The sequence below is a fragment of the Zalophus californianus genome, chromosome 14 (genome assembly GCF_009762305.2).
Source record: "Zalophus californianus isolate mZalCal1 chromosome 14, mZalCal1.pri.v2, whole genome shotgun sequence".
In the NCBI taxonomy this organism is placed as follows: Eukaryota; Metazoa; Chordata; class Mammalia; order Carnivora; family Otariidae; genus Zalophus; species Zalophus californianus.
This window is the reverse complement of record NC_045608.1, coordinates 353,981-377,870: the sequence shown is the minus strand read 5'-3', so window position 1 is coordinate 377,870 and position 23,890 is coordinate 353,981. Positions and strand designations below refer to the sequence as shown.

The 23,890-nt window shown below is 49.6% G+C and overlaps 1 protein-coding gene across 2 annotated transcripts in view; it reads right to left on the bottom strand.

Annotated features, from left to right (window-relative positions):
* The window catches only part of GOLGA3 (golgin A3), a 45,727-nt gene extending 29,979 nt beyond the window's left edge, over positions 1-15,748 (bottom strand). The window contains exons 1-4 of one of the 2 annotated variants that reach the window (XM_027577197.2): positions 15,505-15,748; positions 10,207-10,495; positions 7,121-7,393; positions 4,004-4,116 (exon numbers count right to left, since the gene is read on the bottom strand). In XM_027577197.2, coding sequence (XP_027432998.2) covers positions 4,004-4,116; positions 7,121-7,393; positions 10,207-10,315 — 495 coding nt within the window. In that variant the 5' untranslated portion in view covers positions 10,316-10,495; positions 15,505-15,748. The remainder of the gene's footprint in view (positions 1-4,003; positions 4,117-7,120; positions 7,394-10,206; positions 10,496-15,504) is intronic. The other variant, XM_027577196.2, reaches the window with a different exon arrangement.
* Between the last annotated feature and the right edge of the window lie 8,142 nt (positions 15,749-23,890).

Sequence of the window (23,890 nt, the reverse complement as noted above, 5' to 3'; positions counted from 1 at the left end):
AACATCTCAAAACGATACTGGGATGCGACAGGAAGTATAAATGAGCAAAAATAGCTGGAAAAGAGTTGGGGTGCAGGGCAACGGATAGACTGGCCGATCCAGATACTAACACAGACTGTGAAGCCACAGTAATTAGATCCACTGAGAACTGAAAAGCAGAAGACAGGCAGATGACACCGAATACAGCCCAGAAATCCGTCCAAGTATAGGTGGGTTTGCAGATGTTCAAGGAGCCACAGAAGGCAGGGCCGCAACTGCTGAGGGAACGAGCAGTGTGAGAACCAACCCGCTACCCACACAGGGGCAAGTTCCCACCTCTCGCCATCATCCAACATGTTTCAAATGGAGATTTAAATATTAAAAAAACATACTTAAAATACTTTTTAATACTATCTTATACTTTTTCTATAAGAAGAAAACACTGGTGAACTTATTTATATTCCTCAAATAGGGAGGTCATTTTGAAATATAACATAAATCCCAAAGTAACACCAAAGATAGAAAATTTTGACCATAAAAAAATATTTAAAACTGATGTGCAGTGAAAAATATGCCAGAGAAGTAGTTAAAAGATATGTCGAACAGGGAAAAAATATTTGCAATAAAGATGAAAAGGGAGTAATTTCCAGTATATAGAACCTATGTAGCAAAAAGACAGCCAACAGAAAAATGAGCAAAAACTGACAAAGACACACAAACATGGGGCGTCTGGTTGGCTCAGTTGGTTGAGTGTCCAACTTGTGGTTTCAGCTCGGATTGTGATCTCAGGGACGTGAGATCCAGCCCTGCGTCAGGCTCCAAAGTTCAGCGGGGAGTCTGCCAGAGATTCTCTCTCTCCCTCTGCCCCTCCCCAACTAAAATAAATAAATCTTCAAAAAAAAAAAAGACACAAACCACTAACACATAAAAGGTGCGAACTGCTAGGTGACACTGTTATTCTCACCTATTAGAGGACAAAAATCCAATTTTTGTTACTTTAATGCTCACAAGGATGACAACACTAGCAGTCTCATTACTGCTAACAGGAGCATAAACCAGTCCAGCCTATCCAGAGTGCAACAAGTATCAAACTAACAAATACATAAAACCTTTACCCAATAATTTGACATTCAAGGACTTGTCCACAACAGTATACCAAGGCACTGCGGCGCCTGGGTGACTCAGTCGTTAAGTGGCTGCCTTCGGCTCAGGTCATGATCCCAGGGTCCTGGGATCGAGCCCCGCATCGGGCTCCCTGCTCGGCGGGAAGCCTGCTTCTTCCTCTCTCACTCCCCCTACTTGTGTTCCCTCTCTCGCTGTCTGTCAAATAAATAAATAAAATCTTAAAAAAAAAAAAAAGTATACCAAGGCACAAAACATTCATTGCAGCGTTGTTTGCAATTTCAAAAATTTAGAAACAACCAGTGGCACCTGGGTGGCTCAGTGGGTTAAGCAACTGCCTTTGCCTCGGGTCATGATCTCAGGATTCTGGATCAAGGATCAAGCCCTGCATCAGGCTCCCTGCTCAGCGGGGTCTCTGCTTCTCCCTCTCCCTCTGCCCCACCTCTCCACTCCTTCGCGGGTGCTCTCTCTCTCTTAGATAAATCTTTTTAAAAAATACAAAAATTGAGGGGCACCTGGGTGGCTCAGTCGTTAAGTGTCTGCCTTCAGCTCAGGTCATGATGCCAGAGCCCTGGGATCGAGCCCCGCATCTGGCTCCCTGCTCAGCGGATAGCCTGCTTCTCCCTCTCCCTCTGCCTGCCTACCTACTTGTGATCTCTCTCTCTCTCTGTCAAATAAATAAATAAAATCTTTTAAAATAAAACATACAAAAATTGAGAAACAACCAAAATGTTGAATCAGGAGAGGATGCTAATGAAATGCTGGTACACACGTTGTTGTGAAGGATGACGGCACTCAGGACACGGTGAGAAGGGCAGGCAGTATGAAGAACCAACCACTGTCAAGGCATAACGATGTTCTCAAAGTGTTTATCAGACTGTAAACGGGACAGAACTCTTACTTGCCATCTGTGGCATGTGAATATGGGGTCTGAGCTACGTTCCTCATGTAAGCAAAATACTCCTAAAGAAATATCCTTCTGCTCCTAGCTTAGTAGTTTTTGTTCACTTGTTTTGCATATTTTGATTTTTATCAAACACCTACCTTTTCAGCACCTGTTGAGATGGTCATAAGCCCCTTCACATGGACCTAGCACCATAATGAGTTCTGGCAGATTCTCCCCTTTTGAACTGACCCGTACTCAGAAAACACCTCGCTCGGCAATCCTGCACTGCACGCTGGCAGGTGGTGCTGACTGAGTGCTGCAGTGGGGAGCACAGCTCGGCATGCAGACAGGCAGGCTCGGACCCCCACACAGCCAGCCATTCCACTCTGAGCTTCACCGACAGCCACTCCTCACGGGGCTGAGGAGGACTAAAGGAGACTCTGGTCTGCGCACACAACAGCAGCTCCCAGACTGCACTCTGCCTCCGCTGGCCCTGCCCTGAGGGTCTCTGGAGCAGGACAGGTGGTGGTCCTCATACCAGCATCTTGCTGCCTGTCTTTCTGCCTACTTCAGGGTGGGGGCAGCTGAGCACGCAGGGACCATAAGTTGGTCAGAATAGCATGTAACGGCGCCTGGGTGGCTCAGTTGGTTAAGCGACTGCCTTCGGCTCAGGTCATGATCCTGGAGTCCTGGGATCGAGTCCCGCATCGGGCTCCCTGCTCGGCAGGGAGTCTGCTTCTCCCTCTGACCCTCTTCCCTCTCATGCTATCTCTCATTCTCTCTCTGTCAAATAAATAAATAAAACCTTTAAAAAAAAAAAAGAATAGCATGTAACAAACACAATGCCCATTTCCATCACTTGAAGAGAAGTTATCTTACTGAAGACTAAGGAAATATTCTTCCATTTAAGCCATCAGTTATGTGTGTATATCATTTTTAAAGATGGGAAATGATGCTAAATTTCACATTTGGAATCTTACATTGAACTTCTAACACATTAACCATCTAATGTTGGATGACCCAGGCAGGCCTCTGGGAGGCAGAGTGAGGACAGGCCCCCGGAGACAGTGTGCACAGGCCCTGGCCCACAGACACTGTCTGGTCTACACTGTGACTCTCCACTTCACCAATGAGTAACCCCTGACAAGCTCCTTACCTATCTGAGCCTCAGGTTACTCTTCCATAGGGAACTGAACACAGTGTCTGGCAAGAGATGGTTACTAGCTACTACCGCTATAACTTCCGCTGGGTCATCTGGACAGACCCCGAAAGCCCCTGACCAGGCAGACGAGCCTGGTGGTGGCTCCTCCAGCCCACTCACACTGGCTTTGGGCAATGACACCCATCATGGCACAGTCCCCTCTTGAGAACACAAAGAGCCTGACAGGGACACGTCACCACTAAATCACTCACCGAAAGCTATTTAAAGGTTAGTTTAATTTTAACTTTGAATCCGTTTAAATTTGAAATTCTCAAGTACAGAAAAGTTGGACAAAGTATGAAACGAACACCCAAACCCATTTGCCTAGAGTCACTTGGTATGATTAAAAAAACTGCTTTCATTAGCATGCCAACCTAAGTTTCATACCTGAATAGAACTGACTTTAGCACGTACTCATCAAATCCACGTGACATGGCATACACTCTGACACTGCATGGACCATCAGTCAGCAGACACTACACCACTCATGAAATAAACAGCTGAAACCTAGAACTGACTGCTCAAGGAGGGAGAAAAACTATACACAAGTACTTGCAGTCTCTGCTTTTCAAATGGCAGACACAGGAATCAAATATGCTTGATCCAAGGGAAGGCGCCCCATATGGGGCAGGAGGCACAATCCTGCTATGATCTCCCCATAGAGTGGGAACTGCAGAGAGAAATGATCTTCCCAGAGAAGCACAAAAGGCCATCCCAGCACAGAGGAACCAACGACAGGTCCTAGAAACTATGTCTAATTTCTGTTTTCCACACATGAAGTTCCCCATTAGCTTGTTCAAGACAGGGAGACTCACTCTTTCTTGCTGGCGCTTCACCCTGTACTGTTTGAGCTGTTCTTCTAGCCGTTTCCGAGCCTGAAGTCGGACCTGCTCCTCCTTCTCCAGGGGCAGGGAATCCTCTGTTGAACCTGCGGTGAGGAAATGACCATTTAAAAACTCATAAAGCACCAGGGCACAGAGGACAAATCAGAACAGCAGCTTGGCTGTTTTACGTTCAATTACCAATTAAATATGATTTAGCTTCAAACAATACCTCGCCTTCTAGGTTGAAAGAGCTATTTGCTGATGGAGAGACAACCGTGAGCCCTGGACCTGCCTGGTGGAAGACCCACTGGCAAAGCACGGGGTCTGTGCTCATGCCACCAGTGTGCCGCTCCCCACAGGCATCCAGCTGGAAAATGGACACGGCTCACCCATGACTTGCAGCAACAAAAGAACTAAATCTAAAGTCAGTGCCAGGGCTCAGGGACCCTCAGTTCCCACGAAGCTCCAACTGTGCTTGGGACGTGGTATAGGAGCACATGGGCAGTCGTGTCCACAGAACCGTACTGAGGGATAATCCGAACATGTGGTCAGGGGACACCAAACACGCCTTCTTCACACGGCCACATCTGCTGGTACGATCTGACCCACGGCTTATCTAAATTCCTGCGGCGAGTCATGTTACAGTCAAGTTTTGCAAAACCAAAAGGTACTCATACAAGCAATACTCAGTCGTTACTTACTAAGGAAAAAGACTTTTCACAGTGACCCATTCAGGACTCACCTCAAAGTGAAGGCCGAGCAGGCGTCCCCGCAAGGCCTGGGGCTGCTTACCTCAGTTTCCTGACAGAGGCAACTCCGGTCCAGGGGCCAGGCTCAAGGACAGGAGGGGAAATGACAACTTTTTGGCCAAAAACAGAATTTAGAATATCTCAAAACCCAAATCCTTTATTTTGGGTAATAAAAGGGCCGAACAGTGAGCAAAAGGTACAATAGCCACAGGATTCTTTCACACTCAGCAGCCGTGCACCTGGAATGCTGCCAAGGGCACAGGCAGGGTCAGCTACTACGCGGATGAGAGCAGGAAAATGTCCTAATTTAACCACTTTACAGACAGCACATCTTCAGATGTAGATTCTGAGAAGATAAGCAGCTGTTGTTTTAAATAATCCCTAAAACCTCAGGGGCACCTGGGTGGCTCAGTCAGTTAAGCGTCTGACTCTGGTTTTGACTGAGGTCACGATCTCAGGGTCATGAGGTCAAGCCCCAGGTCAGGCTCCACGCTCAGCAGGGAATCTGCTGGAGATTCTCTCTCTCCCTCTGTCCCACCCCCGACTTGCGAGCACGCACACCCCCAAGATAAATATAAATCTTAAATAATTATAACAATAATCTCTAAAACCTGAGATTGCCAAGAACTTCACTAGGAACTCACCAAGTCATTACTAATATGTGCGTTTATCACTGAAAAAAAGGTCTAGTACTTTTCACAAGGCTAAGGGAGCCACATGGCAAAAACCTAGGGGTCTACAGCCTCAAGCAGGGAGCCCAAGTCAGCAGACTCAGGGCTGGGTGAATACTCACCAAGAGGGGCAGCTGGTGGCCGCAGGATGCCACCATGTGGGCACCTGGGGTTAGGGCTCACAAATCCCTACAATCAAGAATCCAGACTTTTATGTGACAGCTCTGGACTTCAATGTTGACAGTTAAAAGTTATTTTGTTTCTTTAAAGTAAGCTCTACACCCAATGTGGGGCTTGAACTCACAACCCCAAGATCAAGAGTTGCACACTCTACCAACTAAGCCAGCCAGGCACCCCTAAGTTTGCAGAAATTTTAAAAAACATATTGCAGCCCTAGTAAAATAATGCCTGTTAAGAAAAGAGCAAACAATCCAAAAGAAAAATGCGCCAAACAAATCAACAATTCACAGAAAAGAACAGCCAAACGGCCAAAAGGTAGAAGATGCCCAAATGATCAGGGAAGTGTGAGCTCCAAACTAAAGTACTGGAGAAGCATTGTGGCACAGCCAACAGGCTGGTGAAACTGAAAACAGTGCGAGCCCAGGGGGAGCCCGTGCCTCTCAGGGTCGTTAGTGGCATGGAGACAGGGCTGTGCATGATGAAAATAAAGATGCCATTGCTTTTGACCAAGAATTCTGCTTCTGGGGACGCCTGGGTGGCTCAGTCGGTTAAGTGTCTGCCTTCGGCTCAGGTCATGATCCCAGGGTCCTGGGATCGAGTCCCACATCGGGCTCCTTGCCGAGCAAGGAGCCTGCTTCTCCCTCTGCCTGCCTGTCTCTCTCTCTCTCTGATAAATAAATAAAATCTTTAAAAAAAAAAAAAAAGAATTCTGCTTCTGGGGTGTAGCCCACAGAAATTAAAGCACCAACACGTATGCCATGGCGCACTCCACAGCATTAGTCATGTTGGCCGATGGAACAAATGCAGAGACCCAGCCGGCCATGCCAGGGGCTCCTGACCAGCCTTCAAAGAATGAATCTGGAGTTGCATCAGACAGTGTGGGGGCAATCTCCACACGATAACACTAAACAGGAAATACAGGATATGACAATCTAATCCCTTCTTAAAACACAATGACTGAAACCTGGGTGTTTGCAGGGGCTATAAAGGATTGTGTGAGAATGTGGCTTGCCTGCAGGGGAGGGGCATGAGAGGTAAAAACGGCATGTGTGGTACGATCCTATTATGTAAGATCATGTGTGTCTGTGTATGACAAACGTGCTGGAAAAAGGCCTGGATGTTTCCAGGGCTCATAGGCTGCCAGTTTGTGACCTGTTCACCCTTGGGTTCCCACACCGATTAAAATAATACAGAAAAGAACGCTGTCAAAGTTTAACTCCCTGCTGACTGCTTGCTCACCATCCACGGTAACAAAAGACATGCCGCGCAGTCCTTTAAACCCAGACCTGGAGCAGCATCCCCAGTGTCGACCATGAAGAAGTATATTTTCTCTCTAAAAAGGAGCCACTTGCTCAACGCACAACCCACCACAGGGATAAAACAGTGATGACAGAGGAACGAGCAGCAAGCTAGTCAAGGCACGTGCCTCTGAAGGGTGGTGAGTACCAAGTGATGCAGGAGGGGGTTGGGGGAGAGTGGGGAAGAGCCCAGTGGGAACAGATGCTTACACAGTTGCGTTTCTTGCATAGGAAGACTGAGTCTGAGAGACTGCAAAGCTTCTTTTCTAACACTGCCCTCAGCACTAGTCCCCTGAGACTTCCTTAGGTTGTCATGGAAACCAGCCACACCTGGAGAGGCATCGGGACCCCCTGGGCTTGTGGGGGGAGGTGACGAAGGGTCTGGAGACGGTGGCGTCGGCCCATTCTGACAGGTGTCGCCCTTGCTGGGTACATCCAGGCCTCCTCCTCCATCTGAAGCTCTGTGTACCTGGACACTGGCACCTGGAAAAGACAGCATGCTGGGCCATCATGGTTTTAACAACTAGATCAAGTGGTTTTTCAGACACGCAGCTAACACAGGACAGAAGAGACTCTACATGCAGGAGAATGAGCTATCTCCATGCCCCATGAGACTGTTTGCTCTGGGAGGAGAGCAGGCCTCGCTCTCCTCACATCAGCGGGTGCTATCGGACAAGCGGCTCAACTGCTCATTGTAGAATCGAGATTGTGGGATTTAAGTAGTAATGTTTCCTTTTCATTTAAATAAGACCAATGAGAAATCCCATGAAAGTCTCCATTTAAAATAGCGGAAGGAAACCAATGCTAAAAACACAGCTGACAACGTTCCTAACAGGCGCCGGAAACAGCGCGCTAATCAGAGCCACAGCCTCGCGCTTACACCGGGGCAGTTCCAAAGCTGTTTCACAGCATAAGTTCATCCTCCAAAACGAGAAATCTAAGTCAAAGAGGAACATTAACTGATCCGAACAATAACGGCAAAGAGTCAGAGTCTGTGTTTCTGTCTGATGAACACTTGCTAGATAAAAACCCAAGTTTATTTTATTTTTTTTAAGATTTTATTTATTTAACTGACAGAGAGACAGCGAGAGAGGGAACACAAGCAGGGGGAGTGGGAGAGGGAGAAGCAGGCTTCCCGCGGAGCAGGGAGCCCGATGTGGGACTCGATCCTAGGACCCTGGGACCACGACCTGAGCCAAAGGCAGACGCTTAACAACTGAGCCACCCAGGTGCCCCAAAAAACCCAAGTTTAAACAGTGGGGACTATACACCCACGTATCCAGCTCAGTTTTACCCACTAACATCACTATACACAGATCTGTCATACACTAACTGAAACCTATTTCCCTGTCAAAAGAAAAAAAAAAAGACTTCTTACAATTAAATGATTTTTACCTTCCCTGTCCCCTCACCCCGGTCAGGGAGCCAGTTGGCAGTCAAGAACCAAGATGGCGCCTGGAGGGAGGAAGGGAGAGTCCAGGGGCCACTGGGTGTGGTTCCAGAGGTTCCCAAGGGCAGCAAGGTCCCAGCCTCCCACAGGGATCCACACCACTTGGATCCCTGGATGTACCCAGGATGCATCAGGAAATTGCCCTTTGCCCAAGCAAATTCAAAATGGGTTTCTGATACTTGACATCTGATTTCCAACCAATATAGCGACTCACTGTCATGCTTCCTGAGAGGAAAAACAATACAAAAGGAGCACCACAGACTCAAAGCAGAGTGAGACTGGACCACGGCCCTGACCCGACCATCTGCTCTTATACAAACATCCCTTTGGCTCCATGTTGGGTGAGGGGGAAGGGAAGCCTGGATTTCAGATACAAGGTAATCAGATCAATACCACTTTCTGATGGGCTTATAGATCTGGGAGAGTCTCTACATCTTCCTGTTTACATGACAAAATAATTTTTTGAGCATTATATTATACTTTTAAAAAATATAAAAGGCGGCCCAAAAAACATTAAGACTATTGTTCCCAAACACAAGCCAAATCGTGGATAAACAAGTAACAAAGATGACGAGACAACAACAAAATATGGCTACTACCACTTCCCACTGTGTGAGTACTTGTGTTTTATGCACCACTCTTTCAGCCCTCACAACTATCCACGGTGCATGCACCATTACTCTTCCATTTACACAAGAAGTGAAATGAGATCAAATACGAACCCTGCTGGAGAGTTCAAGCTCTTAGTGACGGATCCAAGAGCGGGCTCCCTATCTATCCTGCCGTTGAATCCTCGGTCTTGGGCCCCTGCTGTTACCAGCCTTCCCTTGCACTGAAGGAGCAGTAATCAACAAAACCATTTTAGGTGCCTGAACATCATTTGCAAGAACAGAATGCAGGGGTGACTGGGTGGCGTAGTCGGTTAAGTGTTGCCTTTCGGCTCAGGTCATGATCCTGAGGTTCTGGGATTGAGTCCCGCATCGGGCTCCTTGCTCAGCAGGGAGTCTGCTTCTCCCTCTGCCTGCTCTGCCTGCCACTCCCCCTGCCTGTACACTCTCTCTCTGACAAATAAATAAAATCTTATTTAAAAAAAGAACAGAACACAATTTCTGCCTGCAAACCAGTACGTACAGACTCTATGACTTCCAAGCACACATTGCACCGACCCTCCTAAACAGGAAGGGGCATAAGAACCAAGTGAAAAATTCACCCTGTAGCTCTGACACATGAATAATCCATCAGCTAACATGCAAATGTGGTCCAATAACCCTTAGATCACTACTGGGCCATTTCTGGATCCCAGTTAGTAATACTTAGGCAACCAACCGACAAGGTAGGATGTAGGGGCGCCTGGGTGGCTCAGTTGGTTGGGCGACTGCCTTCGGTGCAGGTCACGATCTCAGGGTCCTGGGATCGAGCCCCGCATCGGGCTCCCTGCTTGGCAGGAAGCCTGCTTCTCCCTCTCCCACTCCCCCTGCTTGTGTTCCCTCTCTCGCTGTCTCTCTCTCTGTCAAATAAATAAATAAAATCTTTAAAAAAAAAAAGAAAGGTAGGATGTAAGGCAGGGAACAATATGTCAGTGCAGACCCAGAGAACACTTGAAAGAACCCACTGCTGCAGCCTGCTGGAGCAGAGCATGGGACAGCTCCTACCCTGTTTAACACACATGGTACTTGATTTAAAGTTGCAACTAAGAAAAAAAACTCATCTGATTAGTAAAAACACACTCTGAACATAAAGTTCATTATGGTCTTACACACCACAGCCTTGTTCCAAAATGCAAGAGGATCCATGTCCTCCTATTTAAAGGAAAAATGTCAGCAGCACAGAGTAACCACTGACTTACACTGGGCTTTGTCCCACTGGTCAGGTGGTGCCGGTGAGCCTGGGGGCTTGAGGAGGGCCTCTGGGTCGGCTGAGGTGCCACTACTAGATCCGGCTGGTGTTCCGTCCATGGTCAGAACGGCACAGGCTGGGCGGAGTCTCGGGGGCTGCAAGCAAGCCGCCGGCAGGTGTGGTTTCAGCCATCAGCAGCAGCCAAGAGATTCTGGGAAGAACCACACTAGGCTTTCCATTTTGGGGAGATTTAAAGTCTCAAAAGCGGCTTGAAATCAAACCAAGTAATATCATGATACCTGATAGGAGGGAAAAAAGAAAGTATTACGAATCTTCATTTGTCAGATTTGAGTAATAATTCCAAGATTAACATTTGGCTCCCAACTCACATCTATATAATAAAAACAGATTTATTCATTCAGCAGACAACCCTTCAGTACCTACAGTAGCCTAGGTTTTGAGGATAAAATGCTGAACCAGCCACACCTGGGCCCGTTCCTGAAGGTGCTTAATGTCTGTACTGGTGCCAACTAAGTGCCATCCTGCCCAGGCAGGGCTGTAACTGGAATTGTAAGCACCACAGGGAGCCTCCTAGCAGAAGCAGGGCTTGTGAGGCTGAGGAACTGAGTTGTTTGTTAAAATTTAAGTAATTTGAGTTAAATAGCCACATGTGACCAGTGATATCTGTACTGGACATGCAGGCCTAAGCACTCACAGGGCTCATAGGGCAAGCTCCCCTCCCAGGAGGCCTGACCTGATGGTGGAAGACGCAAGTGCACGGAACATGGAAACAGTACACTGTATCAGGGAAAGCACAGGGAGAGGACACATGGGAAGGCAGCCACCTGGGAATCGGGGTCCAGAGAAGGCATCTCACAGCAAGTGACCAGTCTTGTCTTTCATTTCTGTCAGGATCAGCTTTTAGCCCATCCTACTAGGCTAAGTTTAAGGGAGGAAAACTTCGCCCCAAGTTGGGCAACTGGTTACCGTTCTGGAAGCACACCAAGGATATTCATTACCTGTCCCTCATCATCAGATAAGGTTTGAGCCACTATTCATTCTGCAGAGATGTTGGCATTTGCTTCCTCTGAAGTAAGTTTCACACTATCCTACATACTATCCTGTGTTTCATGAGTTTCAGGACAAAAATTTACATGACTTCCTTCTCCAGCTTACAAATCCCATATAGACATTTCAGATAAGAGCCTGAGCAGTGGCCACACAGGAAGGGGGGGATGATGCTGACACCACAGCAGGAGGATGTGGGTGTGCCTCTTTCTCCACAATCCTCTCTTGCCGTACCCCTTGACCAGGCAGCCACTGGTAGTTGACATAACCTGGTCTTACCCATGATCGAGTGACTAGCGATGGCAGTGTCCCCTGTGTAAACCCAGGAGTGGCTGGCTTGCAGCTCTAACCATTCGCACGTTCCACTCTGCTGTCTGGCACCCTACAGGCCAAAAGATGCTGTGGCTCAGTACTAGCGCTGATAAGAATATGAAAAGGTTATATGTACCATTACGTGTAGAACCAGCACTAAGGGCTGTACCAGAAAGAACCATGACAGAGTGTGCAACAACAGGGGAGACTACAATCCAGCCAGCTAACTGAAAAGCACTGGGTGCCAGTGTGACTCAGTGTCTGGCTTATGTAAATATTTTAAGGCTGAAACAATACCTGGATCACAGAAATGGAGTTACTAAGGCTGGCCAGAACGTGATCCTGTCTGCAATGAGTTCTCTATCTTGTTTTTGTCTCTACAATAATCAGTAACCTCTTTCATTCCCAAAGCCTTTCTGGGGTGGGGGAGGGGGGGATGGACAAACAGGCTCTTGGAGGCTCCACACCTGTCCCTGCACGTCCCACAGGGCCCTCCAAAAATCACCGTTCCACAGGGTCCCAGCTCCGTGGAAAACCACTTGGCTACTATAGATGACTGATCCTATGGAGAAGATGTCCACAAAGCAAGGCACGGCACATGAGCAAAAAAGGACAGCCAGGCTGTCCCCTTGATCACAGGCTTGCCACTTCAAGAACATGTAGCAACAAACAGAGCGGAACGTGAAACACACAGGGCATACTGTATGTGCTGCTCATCCTGACACGTTCTTTAACAAAAGAAAATGTCTGCATTTTGCTTTCAAATGTGGCGGCATACTCTGGTTTCTCTTCAAAACGCATAAATCTTTCTCCTTCAAATGTGGCGGCAGGGGTGAAGGTGTGTAAATCACCTGTCCCTATGATGCCTGAAAGGGTAACCATGCAGATGAGTGCTTTTCAGGCAGAAGCTGGCTCCTCTGCCACGGATGCCTCTCCCCACTTGACCGCCAGACAAATTCCCAAGGACCCTTTCAGGTCTACCATTCGGCACTCCTCTCAAGTCTCTCCTGGGCCTCAGATAAAGTGCCTAGCCCACTCCTTTCTGCTATCAAGATAACCCCTCTGTGCACACCACAATGCAAATGTGTGTGTGCCCATCTCCTCCATCATGCTGCAGGAACCTCGGAGGCAGAAACCACCGCTCCAAGTCAGCTCCACCCCTCAAACATCCCCTACTCCAAGCTGTACTCAGCACAGGCTCCTGACTTCAATCTTTGGTTCTGCCAAGTTCCACCCCTTAGCAACTAAGCTAGTGACTCCACAACAATAGAGTGTTTGCCTCCTGAACATCAACACTGCCTGTTCAAATACAGAAAAACTCTAACTATTCCTATTAAAAATACTTGGAAGCTACGGTTCCAGTGAGAGACAAAGAATGCCCCTGGGAGTTACCAACTGGCATGTAATGGCCACATCCCAAATAAGCAATGTCACCTGGGTAAGAAGGGCAGGCAACCAGACGGTCTTCACTCATGTACTAGAAACAGAACACGCCAACCGGACATCGGAAGGCAGAGGGGTGGCGGAGGAGCCGCGGAGGAGAACGTGCGCCGCGAGGCAAGCAGTGACAACAACACTTGACCAGGAAAGAGGAACTCTGGCTGAGATGTTCCAAGTTCCATCAAACATGGAGACAAATGCGTCAGGCCATCTGAGCCCGATGCCATCACACACTCCACTCATTTAATTCCCTTTATTTGGATTTCTTGAAAAACAAGAAACCTGCTGAATCCCGAGAGGTTCTACCCGCTTCCGAGTTGGATGATGCAGCCCTCCACAATATAAGACCCTGGGACTGGGACATGTCCTGGTAACTCTTAAAGATGGCTTCTGTTCACGTGCAGCTCGCCCTGCGGCCGGACAACAGACAGAACTCACTGACTGCCCAGAGCGGCCCCTGGCGAGGTGGCATGTCCCTGTAGGTAATAAGCTGGCACTCTCTGTCTGTCCTCAGTCTCAGGTGTACTTTACTTAGCGTGACTCAGTCGTCAGGGTCTCATTCCCCCACTGCTGACAAAAACAGGGCAAGGAGAAGGGTCAGACAGCTGGGAGCACAGCACAAGGAAGCTGTTATTAGTAACATGCATTCCAGTTCCTGGTTTAAAAAAATTAAAATATCAGTCTTACTCGCAGTAGCATCTTTGACCACCTGCACTCTGCTGTGTTTCCTAGAGGAAAAAGACGGGGCAAAATCATGACTTATACAATGTCCCTAACTCTGAATTCATGCCATCTGACATTGAGAGACTTCCTACTGAGAAAACTGGCTCAGCATGTGTGTGACTTCTGGCTTCCCCCATTCAGCCGACTGTGTGGTTCCAGATGCACACGAAGCGCTCCACGTACCCCACCTCGTGTAAGCTGTTTCCACGGCAGTTAGGAACAGCATGGCCGGAGACCAAACAGGACTTCCTGAAGAAGATAAGGTCTAGCTGAGGCCACACCAGTGACCACAGGTAAACAGCGCCTGGTGTGCAAAGCCTCTGCAGAGCAGTGCCGTGGAAAGGGTGGGCTCCTGTGTCAGTCCTGACTCCTCCCCCCCCAACTAAGGTCCTGGCAGGTTTCTTAACCACTCTTAGCCGTTTTCCTCATAAGCTAGATGATGACAAAAAGAATACAAAATTTTGCCAAGATTAAATGCAACAAGGCGCAGGTCTGTCCCACACCCTCCATAAACGGTCACTTATTATTAGTGTTGTGTTCCCTTCCACTGCTGCTTGTCAGAACTGACAGGTAAAGCCAACCGAAGGTATTCTCACTTAGGAAAGTACACCGCTGAAGGCAACTGGCAAAAAACAAAAACAAAAAAACAACGCTACTTTTGAATCTTAGCAATGTCAGATGATTTTTCTTTTCTTTTCTTGCCATTCAAGGTCCATGAACTGAAAGCGCGCATTCCAGAAACGGGCTGGCAATACTAAAGGAACGATCTGAAACGTTTTTAAATGCGTGAGTCACCTCCCGCACGGCAGACTACGTCCCAGCGGTTTTCAGTCACACTGACAATAAAACCCAAGCCTCTGACCAGGAACCAGGAAGGGGCCTGCCACCCGGCTCCTGCCTACACTGCGTCCCTGTCCCCCGTCACTTGCCTCCCTTCTCGTTACAGCCGCGACACACTTCTTCGCGGCAGGCCACCAAAGTTACTCCTCCGCGGGGTCGCCACACTGCTGCTCCCTGTGCCCGCAAAACTCTGGTCCCGCAGTTTTGCACGAGTGGCTTCTGGCCACAGAGGCCTTCCCGCAGACCCACCCCACCGCAGCACCTCACGCTAGGACGGCACGCGCCGTGCCCACCGCCGCACTGAAGGTGAGTCCAGAGTGTCCCAGGCCCGGCAACGCACCAACACCCACAGACGTCTGCAGAGCGAAGGCCGCGCTGTTCGCCGGCTCCGTTCCAGGGGCCGAGCCTGGCCCCACTCCCTCGGGCAAGGCCCGCGCTCAGCCCCCCGAGGCTGGCCGCAGTCCAGGTGCAGGGAGCGGCGAGCAGCCACGGGGACTCCCTGCAGCCGACCGCCCGCCAGCCTCCCGACAGCACGGCACGTCTGTCACCCTGGCAGAACTTCTGCGCAAGGACGAGAGCCCTCACTCACGCGCCGCCCGGCGCCTCCCAAGCAGCCGCTCAGCAGCGGTGGGCGCCTCCGACAGAAATCGCGCCCCGTTCCGCGGACACAGCGCTCCGGAAGGGCTCGCCGGGCGGGGATCCAGGAAGCCGGTCCCAGGCCCTGAGGCCAGCAACGGCGAGCTGCGGGACCGACGCGGGGCGTAGCCGCTCCGGGTGGAGCCGCGGCCGGCCCTCCGCGGCCGCCCAGGCCCCGGCGCCCCTCGCCCGCCGCCTGGCCTCCGCCCCGACCGCGCCGCGGCCCCCCGGCGGTCCCGCGCCCCCCCAGGCCGGAGTCCCGGCCGGGGCGCCTGCTCGCGACCCTCACCGGGGCGCTGTGGAAGCCTGGGCGGCTGCCGGCCTCGCTGCTCCAGCGGAGACGTGGCCGCGCGAGGGGCGGGGCGCGGCGCGGCGACCGGGTAGGACCCTCCGGAAACAGCCTGGGCGCGCTGCCTCCGTTCCGGAAGACACACCGTCCACTTCTGCTTGCCAACAGCCGCCCTCGGGCCGGGCTGCCCCGACCGCAGGGTGGGACTCGAGAGCGCACTCACAACTGGCGCGAGGCGGAGTTCAGAAAGTGAGTTTGCGAGCCTCTCCCTTACGGAAATGCAACTTCTGGACTTGGAGGACCAACTCCAGCCGGAAGCTAAACAAGAGAACTTCCGGCGGAAGTGGCGTGGCCAAGGCTCGGATCCCCGCCCCGTCCCGCCCAATCGGCCAGACTGTGGGCGTGGTCACCCTCGCTCCGCCCCCTCGGCCCCGTTGCGGGGCGTGGCTAGGAGGCCCCGGCGCGGGAGGGGGACGGTGGGCGGAGTCGGTGCAGTTAGGTGGGGTGGGCGTCGGGGCTCGTCCCCTCCGCCCCTCGAACCCCGAACCCCCCACCTCCCACCGCGCCAGTTCTTACTTATCTTAAGGTGCCAATGCAAAAGTGACTCCTGCTGTGGAGGCATAGCAATGTCTTAAAAATAAATAAATAAATCAATAAATAAAAATATTGTTGGAATAGGCCACGAGGTTTAGGCGAAGGTTTTTTTCCTCTTTTTTTTTTTAATGTTTTATTTATTTACTTATTCATGAGAGTCAGAGAGAGAGAGAGAGAGGCAGAGACAGGCTCCCCACCCAGCAGGGAGCCCGATGCGGGACTCGATCCCAGGACCCCGGGATCATGACCTGAGCCGAAGGCAAATGCTTAACCATCTGAGCCACCCAGGCGCCCCGGTTTTTTTCCTCTTTTTTTCTACGGGTATGAAATTGTTTCAGCACCATTTATTGAAAAAACTCCTTCCTGGGGCGCCTGGGTGGCTCAGCTGGTTAAGCGACTGCCTTCGGCTCAGGTCATGATCCTGGAGTCCCACGATCGAGTCCCACATCGGGCTCCCTGCTCGGCGGGGAGCCTGCTTCTCCCTCGGACCCTCTTCCCTCTCGTGCTCTCTATCTCTCGCTCTCAAATAAATAAAATCTTTAAAAAAAAAAAAAAACTGTCCTTCCTGCATTAATGTGCTTTTGCACAGTTGTCCAAAATCAGTCGGCTGCTTCTGGGGTGTTTCGGAGTTGTCTGATTCTCACTGACGTCCTCTGTCGCCTGTCCCTCTGCTTACACCGCAGCCTCCAGCACCGTAGCCCTAGGGCAAGCCCTGATATTGGGTAGGGCATTTCTTCCACTTTGCTTTTCTCAGGATTGTTCCAGGTATTTGGGGACCCATGCCCTCCCGTATAAATTTTGGAATAAACTTTCTATGTGTATAAAAATCCTTCCTGGGATTTTGACAGAATTGCACTGAAACTATAGACCAACTTGGGGAGAAATGACATCTTTCCTATGTTGAGACTTTCAATCCGTGAAAGTGGTATGTCTCCCACTTAGGTCTTCTCTGACTTCTTTTGACATTTTGTAATTTTGATCATACAGATCCTGTACATGTTGTTGATACCAAAGTATTTAATTTTCTTTGCAGAAATTGTAAATGGTAATGTTTTAAAGCCTGGTTTCCACACGTTCATTGTTAGTGTATAGAAATGTGATTAAATGCTGTGTGTTGATCTTGTATCCTGAGAACTTGCTGAACTCATTAGTTCTAGTTTTCCTTATAAATTCCTTGGACTCTTCTGCATAGATCATCATTTCATCTGCAAATGCAAAATTTAACTCAAAATGATCATGGACTTAAGTGCAGAAATATGTGAAACTATAAAACTTTTACAAGAAAACAGAGGAAAAATTTCAGGACTGAGGGCTTGGTGAAGTGTTCTCAGACATGCTACTACAAAAGAACAAAATGAATAAACTGGACTTCACCAAAATTAAAAACGTTTGTTTTGAGAAAGATTCCAATAAGACAATGAAAAGACAAGCTACAGATAGTTACAAAATATTTGCAAACCGTATATTTGATAAAGGACTGGAACCTAGAATATATTAAGAACTCCCAAAACTTAAAAAAAAAAAATGCAGTTAGAAGATAGGCCAACATATGAAGAGGCATTTCACCGAAAAGGATACACAGACGGCAAACAAGCTTGTGAAAGATGTTCAGCACCACTGGCCGTTATAAAATGCGAATTAAGACCGCCTCGAGATCTTACTACACATACCTACTGGAGCAGCTAAAATATATAGTAGCAATACCAAATGCTAGCAATGATGTGGAGAAACTAGATTTTTCATACATTACTGGTGGGACTATAAAATGGTACAGCCACTCTGTAGTTTGGCCATTTCTTTAAATTAACATATACTTGGGGCGCATGGGTGGCTCAGTTGGTTAAGCAACTGCCTTCGGCTCAGGTCGTGATCTCAGGGTCCTGGGATTGAGCCCCGCATCGGGCTCCCCGCTCGGCAGGAAGCCTGCTTCTCCCTCTGACCCTCCCCCTGCTTGTGTTCCCTCTCTCGCTGTCTCTCTGTCAGTTAAATAAATAAAATCTTAAAAAAAAATTAACATATACTTGATTGTATGACCCAGCAACTGCACTCCTGGATGTTTATCTCAGAGAGAAATGATACTTAAATCCACACAAAAAACTGGAAACAACCAAAATCCGACCAACCCCACAACAGATGAATGGTTACACAAACTGTGAAGCATCCACATCCACATCATGGGACTCTCTTCAGCAATAAAAAAGGACTATTGATACATGCAGCAACTTAGATGAGTCTCCAAGGCATTATGATGCTGAGAGGGGAAAAAATCTCAAAAGAACGATACTGTATTACATGCTTTCCACTTATATAACATTTGTGAAATGATATGATTATAGAGATGGAAAGCAGATTAGTGGTTGCCAAGGAATGGTGGGGGGAAAGTGGGGCAGGAGAGAGGTCTTTGTGGTGAAAGCAATTCTGCATCCTGAGCTGTACACACTTCGGACTAACGTGTTTCCTGGTTTTGAGATTATACTACAGCCATGCAAGGTGCAAACAGTGTGGGAAACTGGAGAAACAAATTACGAGTAAAATGTGATAGACAACACTAAACGTTAAAACAAATGAGCCTATATATTAATGGCATATCCTTGCAGGGAAAAAAATGCTAAGTAAAAATTTTAAGTTTATTCAGGTATCATTTACATACAATATAATTTACCCATTTTATGTGTACAATTCAATTTTTAAATTTAGTTATTTACATTTTAGTAAATAAAGCTGGATTTACTTCAATGCAGTAATAAAACATTTCCATAACCCCCAAAGGGTCCCTCTAGTCCATATGCACGCAGTGCCCCCAATCCCCCTCCTCTCGACAACCACTAACTACTTTGTCTCTATGGATTGGCCTATTCTGGACATTTCATATAAAAAGAATCACACAATACGTGACATTTTGTAACTGCCTTCTCCTTTACTTAGCATTAGGCTTTGAGATTCATTCATTTTTAGCATGTATCAGAACTTTGTTCCTTTTTACAGATGAATAATACTGCACTGTCTGGATACACCACATTTTTGTCATCCATCCGTTGGTGGACACATTCCAGTGCCTTGAATGTGCTGGTCAATATTCTAACTGTAGGGGCTAGCCAGGGATCAGGAGACGGGATCCCAGGGGCCTGGGTGGTTCAGTCGTTAAGCGTCTGCCTTCCGCTCCGGTCATGATCCCAGGGTCCTGGGATCGAGCCCCACATCGGGCTCCCTGCTCCGCGGGAAGCCTGCTTCTCCCTCTCCCTCTCCCCCTGCTTGTGTTCTCTCTCGCTGTGTCCCTCTCAAAAAAAAAAAAAAAAAAGGAGACGGGATCCCTGCTCAGTCCAGCTTTGTTTGTGTGGGGAAGACCTGCCCTTCAGGGCATCATTCACGTGAAGCCAACTGTGTGTGTCAGTGGGAGGGGCTACCATTTACATCATTCATTCACTCAGTATTAATTGTGGCCTACTGTGCTCCAAGCACTCCTCTAGACACTACACAATCCCTGCTGTCACAGGTGCTTACACAGAAACACAAGACAGTGAGTTCAGAAAAGAGCAGGGTAAAGAAACAGGGTGTGGGGGCATGCTGCTATTTTAGACAGACCGTCTACGGAGGTCCTAAGAGGAGTTTGAGCAAACACATGAATAAAGTAGGGAGTCATGCAGGTCACTGTGGGGTGTTTCAGGCATTGGAACAGCAAGGAGAGTCCTGTGTTGAAAGATTTCTTTGAGGAAATTATAGTTGAGCTAAACTTGTATGACAAAAAGGCAGGCAGGTAAGGGTCTGGAGAAGAGCTTTACCAGGAAAGGAATCAGCACAGAGTGGGAGGGGGTCTGCCACGAGGGGCAAGCTGCACAGGGTCTGTCAGAGCAGTGGAAAGCCACTGATGAGTTTCAAGCTTTCTGAAGGAGACAAACATATAAGAAAAAAAAAAATGAGGGCGCCTGGATGGCTCAGTAAGTCAAGCGTCTGCCTTCAGCTCAGGTCATGATCTCAGGGTCCTGGGATGGAGTTCTGCATCAGGCTCCCTGCTCAGTAGGGAGTCTGCTTCTCCCTTTGCCCCTACCCCCTGCTCACACTCACTTGCTCTCAAAAAAATAAAATCTTAAAAAAAAAAAAAAAATGAGAGCACACGAGGCTTAACAGAGAGGCAGGAAGGAGCTGTCCTCTGTGCATCGGGGAAGATCCTGCCAAGTGATGCCCAAGCTGAGTCTTTGCATTCATCCATGCACTCAACCACCAGTTGATTAGTCTGCCAGCTATCATTAGATGCTTGCCCAGGTCAGATGTTTGGGCTGAGTACACAAGAGTGAACAAGGCAGTAAGATCCCTGCTCTGGATTTTTGAGGGGGAAACACATAAGCAAATGTTTACTTTCCCATGACAGGCACCAAACGGGCAAATGCTAGCATGGCTGGTTGGAGGATGGCATGAGGTGAGTGTCCAGGGATGCCTCTCTGAGGAGGGGATCTGAACCGAGCTGAGTGACCATCTGGTGCTCTGCAGCAGCGGAGGGTGTAGGAGGGCCCTACAGGTGGGGTGGGCAGAAGGGAAGATTTTCTGGAGGAGGGGCAGGGCCACCCAGTACTAGGCCTTCGTGGACCATGATATTGTTTTTCTATGTAACAAGCCACCCCAAAACATGGTGGTTTCAAACTGTGTTAGTTCTCATAGTTACATTGGTTGGGTGCAGTTGTGTGCTGTGCAAACTTCTTTGCAGAATAAACAAAAACAAATGACCCTGATTTGTAGCATTTATCAATTTCCACGGTGTGAATCCTCCCAGGGGGACAAATTTCAAGCCACCAACTTGAGGTCCACAAACGGGTGGGTGGGCAGGGATGAGCACCATCACAGAGAACCTGCATCATGCAGACATGTCAATGCAAATACCCACGAGAGCACACGTGATGGTCAGACGGAGTAAATTCATTAGGAAGAGAGGAGTCCTGAGTGCTTACTACCTTTAACGTGACTTATGAATTCCAAATTTTCATGATTTTTAAATGGCTGTCTTTAAGTTACTGGGTCACAACATTCCTGAGACCAGAACTGTGTCCTGGGAGCTGGCAAGGCAGCCCTTCTGCAGTCACAGGGCTCATGGTGCGGCTGGCCGCCTTCAGCGGGCCAATCTTCAGAACAGGGTCTCCCTCAGGCCCCTCCGAATAGCTGAGACAGTGGCTGAAAGCAGGAAAGAATGCACATGGCTTCACTCCGCTGCATTTACTTTTGCCGATGTCCTGAGATGACATAGAGAGAGGTCTGACTGGGCTGCACTCCAGGTGCATCAAGGTCCTTGTAATTTATTCTGCAGGGAGCTGTGAATCTCCCCTCAAGTGTGTCTGGGCTCCTCCATGTCCCACCCCACGCAGGCTGGCATCTCCAAGGGGAGTAACTGAGACCCGCCTGGCGCTCCCTCCAGGCCGCTGCCAGTATAGTCCCCATTAGGGTCAGGCCTCAGCAGGCTGAGGTCTAGCAGGCTGAGTGGCCTGCTGGGTTTAAGCCCCAGAGCCGCTGCCCAACAGCCGGTCTGCTTTCCTGCTGACAACCTGGGACACTCCTCTTCCTCTTGCCTGAGAGGACCCCACCTGCCTGTGGAGTGCTGATGGCCCAGGTGGTGGCGGGAGCCCCTGGTCTGGCCCACTAGTGATTAGGTCAGGGATGAGTCTCCATTTGAAGCAGTGGGTAAGTTCACCTGCTTCTGCTTGATGGAAGCTGAGATCTGGGAAGCGGTGGCCATAAACACAGGGAGACAAGGGTTCCAGCATGGCGTTGTTTCCTGCATCCAGCCACACCTGAAGCCAGATCTACACTGGGCTTTCTGAATCCAATCAGTCCCCTGTTCATTTCCTCCCTCCAGCGTGGAGGTTGGCTTCGGGCTGCTGGTGTCCACCACAGCCATCCTGATTCAGAGATGGGCTTCTCTGGGCCTCCTCTCTGCAGGCTGCATGACGACCCTCTCCACCTCCTCTCCCAGTTTGGTTGCTTCCCTGTGGCACCACTCTGCTGCTCTCACATCTGGGCCTGTGACTCTGACCCTGTCAGCTCTGCGGGATCCAAGACGAGTTGCTGGATTCTGGCTGCACCCAATAAGGATCCTCCACAGGTCCACGGCTCCCCTCACAGCTCGGACCCGCAGGCCAGGAAGGTGCGCCGCAGATGGGGGTGTGGGCAGGGTCGGCCCCTCTTCTGAGGCGGGCACGAGACCAAGAGGGACATGGGTCTGGGGGTGGGATGGGTGAGGCTGTGGGAGGAGAGGGCAGGAAGCAGGCAGCAGATATCCAGCTGGGCCTGCTCTGGGACTGGGCCCAAGGACCTGCACACAAGCACACGGGAGTCTTGAGCTGGACACACTCACGCCCAGGCATCCTGCGCCGCCACACGTACACACTCACGCCCAGGCATCCTGCACCGCCCCCGCCCACCCCCACCCCCACAGCTCCAGCCCAACCGTAGACTGGCTGTCAGGTGGGGTGGGAGGGTGTTGAGGAACAGGAAGTCATAAAAACCTCCCGAGTGCACACCCACCCAGGTCTGTGAAACAGCCCAGAAAATAACTGTCCTGCCCCCAAGCTCCTCCCATGAGTGAGAGCAGAAAGTCCTCGTCAGAAACAGGGAGCCCCAGTCCCAGCAGAGTTGGCCCTGCACCGGGGACCCGCAGTCTAACATGACACGTGTCCTTCCTTCATGGAAGGATCCAGTACAGCCCAAGGGAAGTCCCATGTTCTGTTTTAACCTAGGTTTAAAAAGCTGGCATAGCCCTTAAGAGCCACGCCTTTGTTCTTACTTTTTCGGGAGGGAAGGGAGTGGTGAGGCAGGACCCTAAGACGTGGAGAGCAGGCCTCTCTCCGCACAGGCTGAGCCCGGGGCTTAGACACGGAGTCACAGCTCCAATGTGCAACCAAAAGGCCGTCACTTGGGGCTGCTGGAGCCACGAGATCCTGGGTCTGTTCCCTTTTCACCTGGGCCCCAAGCCCGCGTCACACGTGGCTCGTCCGAGAGCGGGGCTACCAGCTGGGCTCTCAGGAGCAGCAGCCAGTCACTAGCAGCGCCGGTAGCCTGCCCGCCACGACAGAAGGGGCAGCACGTCGCAGCCGACACGCAAACCAATGCGGACGGGAGAGAAACAGACACGGCTTGTTTATTAGAATGCAGGGAGGAGGCGGCCTCTTCCACAAACAGAGCGCTGCTTCTCAGAGTCTGTATCAAGAGCAAGACAACAGTTGAAAATCCTATTCCTGAGAAGAAGCAAAAAGTTACAATTTTGCAAACAAAAATAACATATGATTTCAACAAAAGATAAAAAACTTTTTTTAACGAACAAAATTTCAAGTATTATTCCAGATGACATGGCAAACCCAACGCAGGACAGGCCTCGTGGGAGCAAAGGGTTCTCGTACTTCCAAGGAAGGGTTGCTCCAGGTGGGCGGGGGCACCACCAGGGCTGACCCTGCCCAGCAGGAAGAAATGAAGATCGTGGGGCAGCTCGGCAGGGCCTGCAGCTGAGCTGACAGAGCGAGAAGCAGACACCAAGGCTTTGCTCCACAGCAGGCCTAGGGTGTGGCACCCCAACTTCTGCCCTCTTAGGACAGGGCCACGCACTTGATGCTGGGTGTCTAGGGTTAGCAGTTCTGGACATCTGATTTTTTCTTTTTCTAATAAACAGAAACATATGTTTATTCTTTCAAATGCCCTACTATCCCAATTTTAGTCAATTTGTAAATTATAAATTATATTACTTGTGCTACCATTTGTGATAAATCTCACTAGAAGATAAGCACCAAACCTATTACAAAAAAGCCTAAGCCGCCAT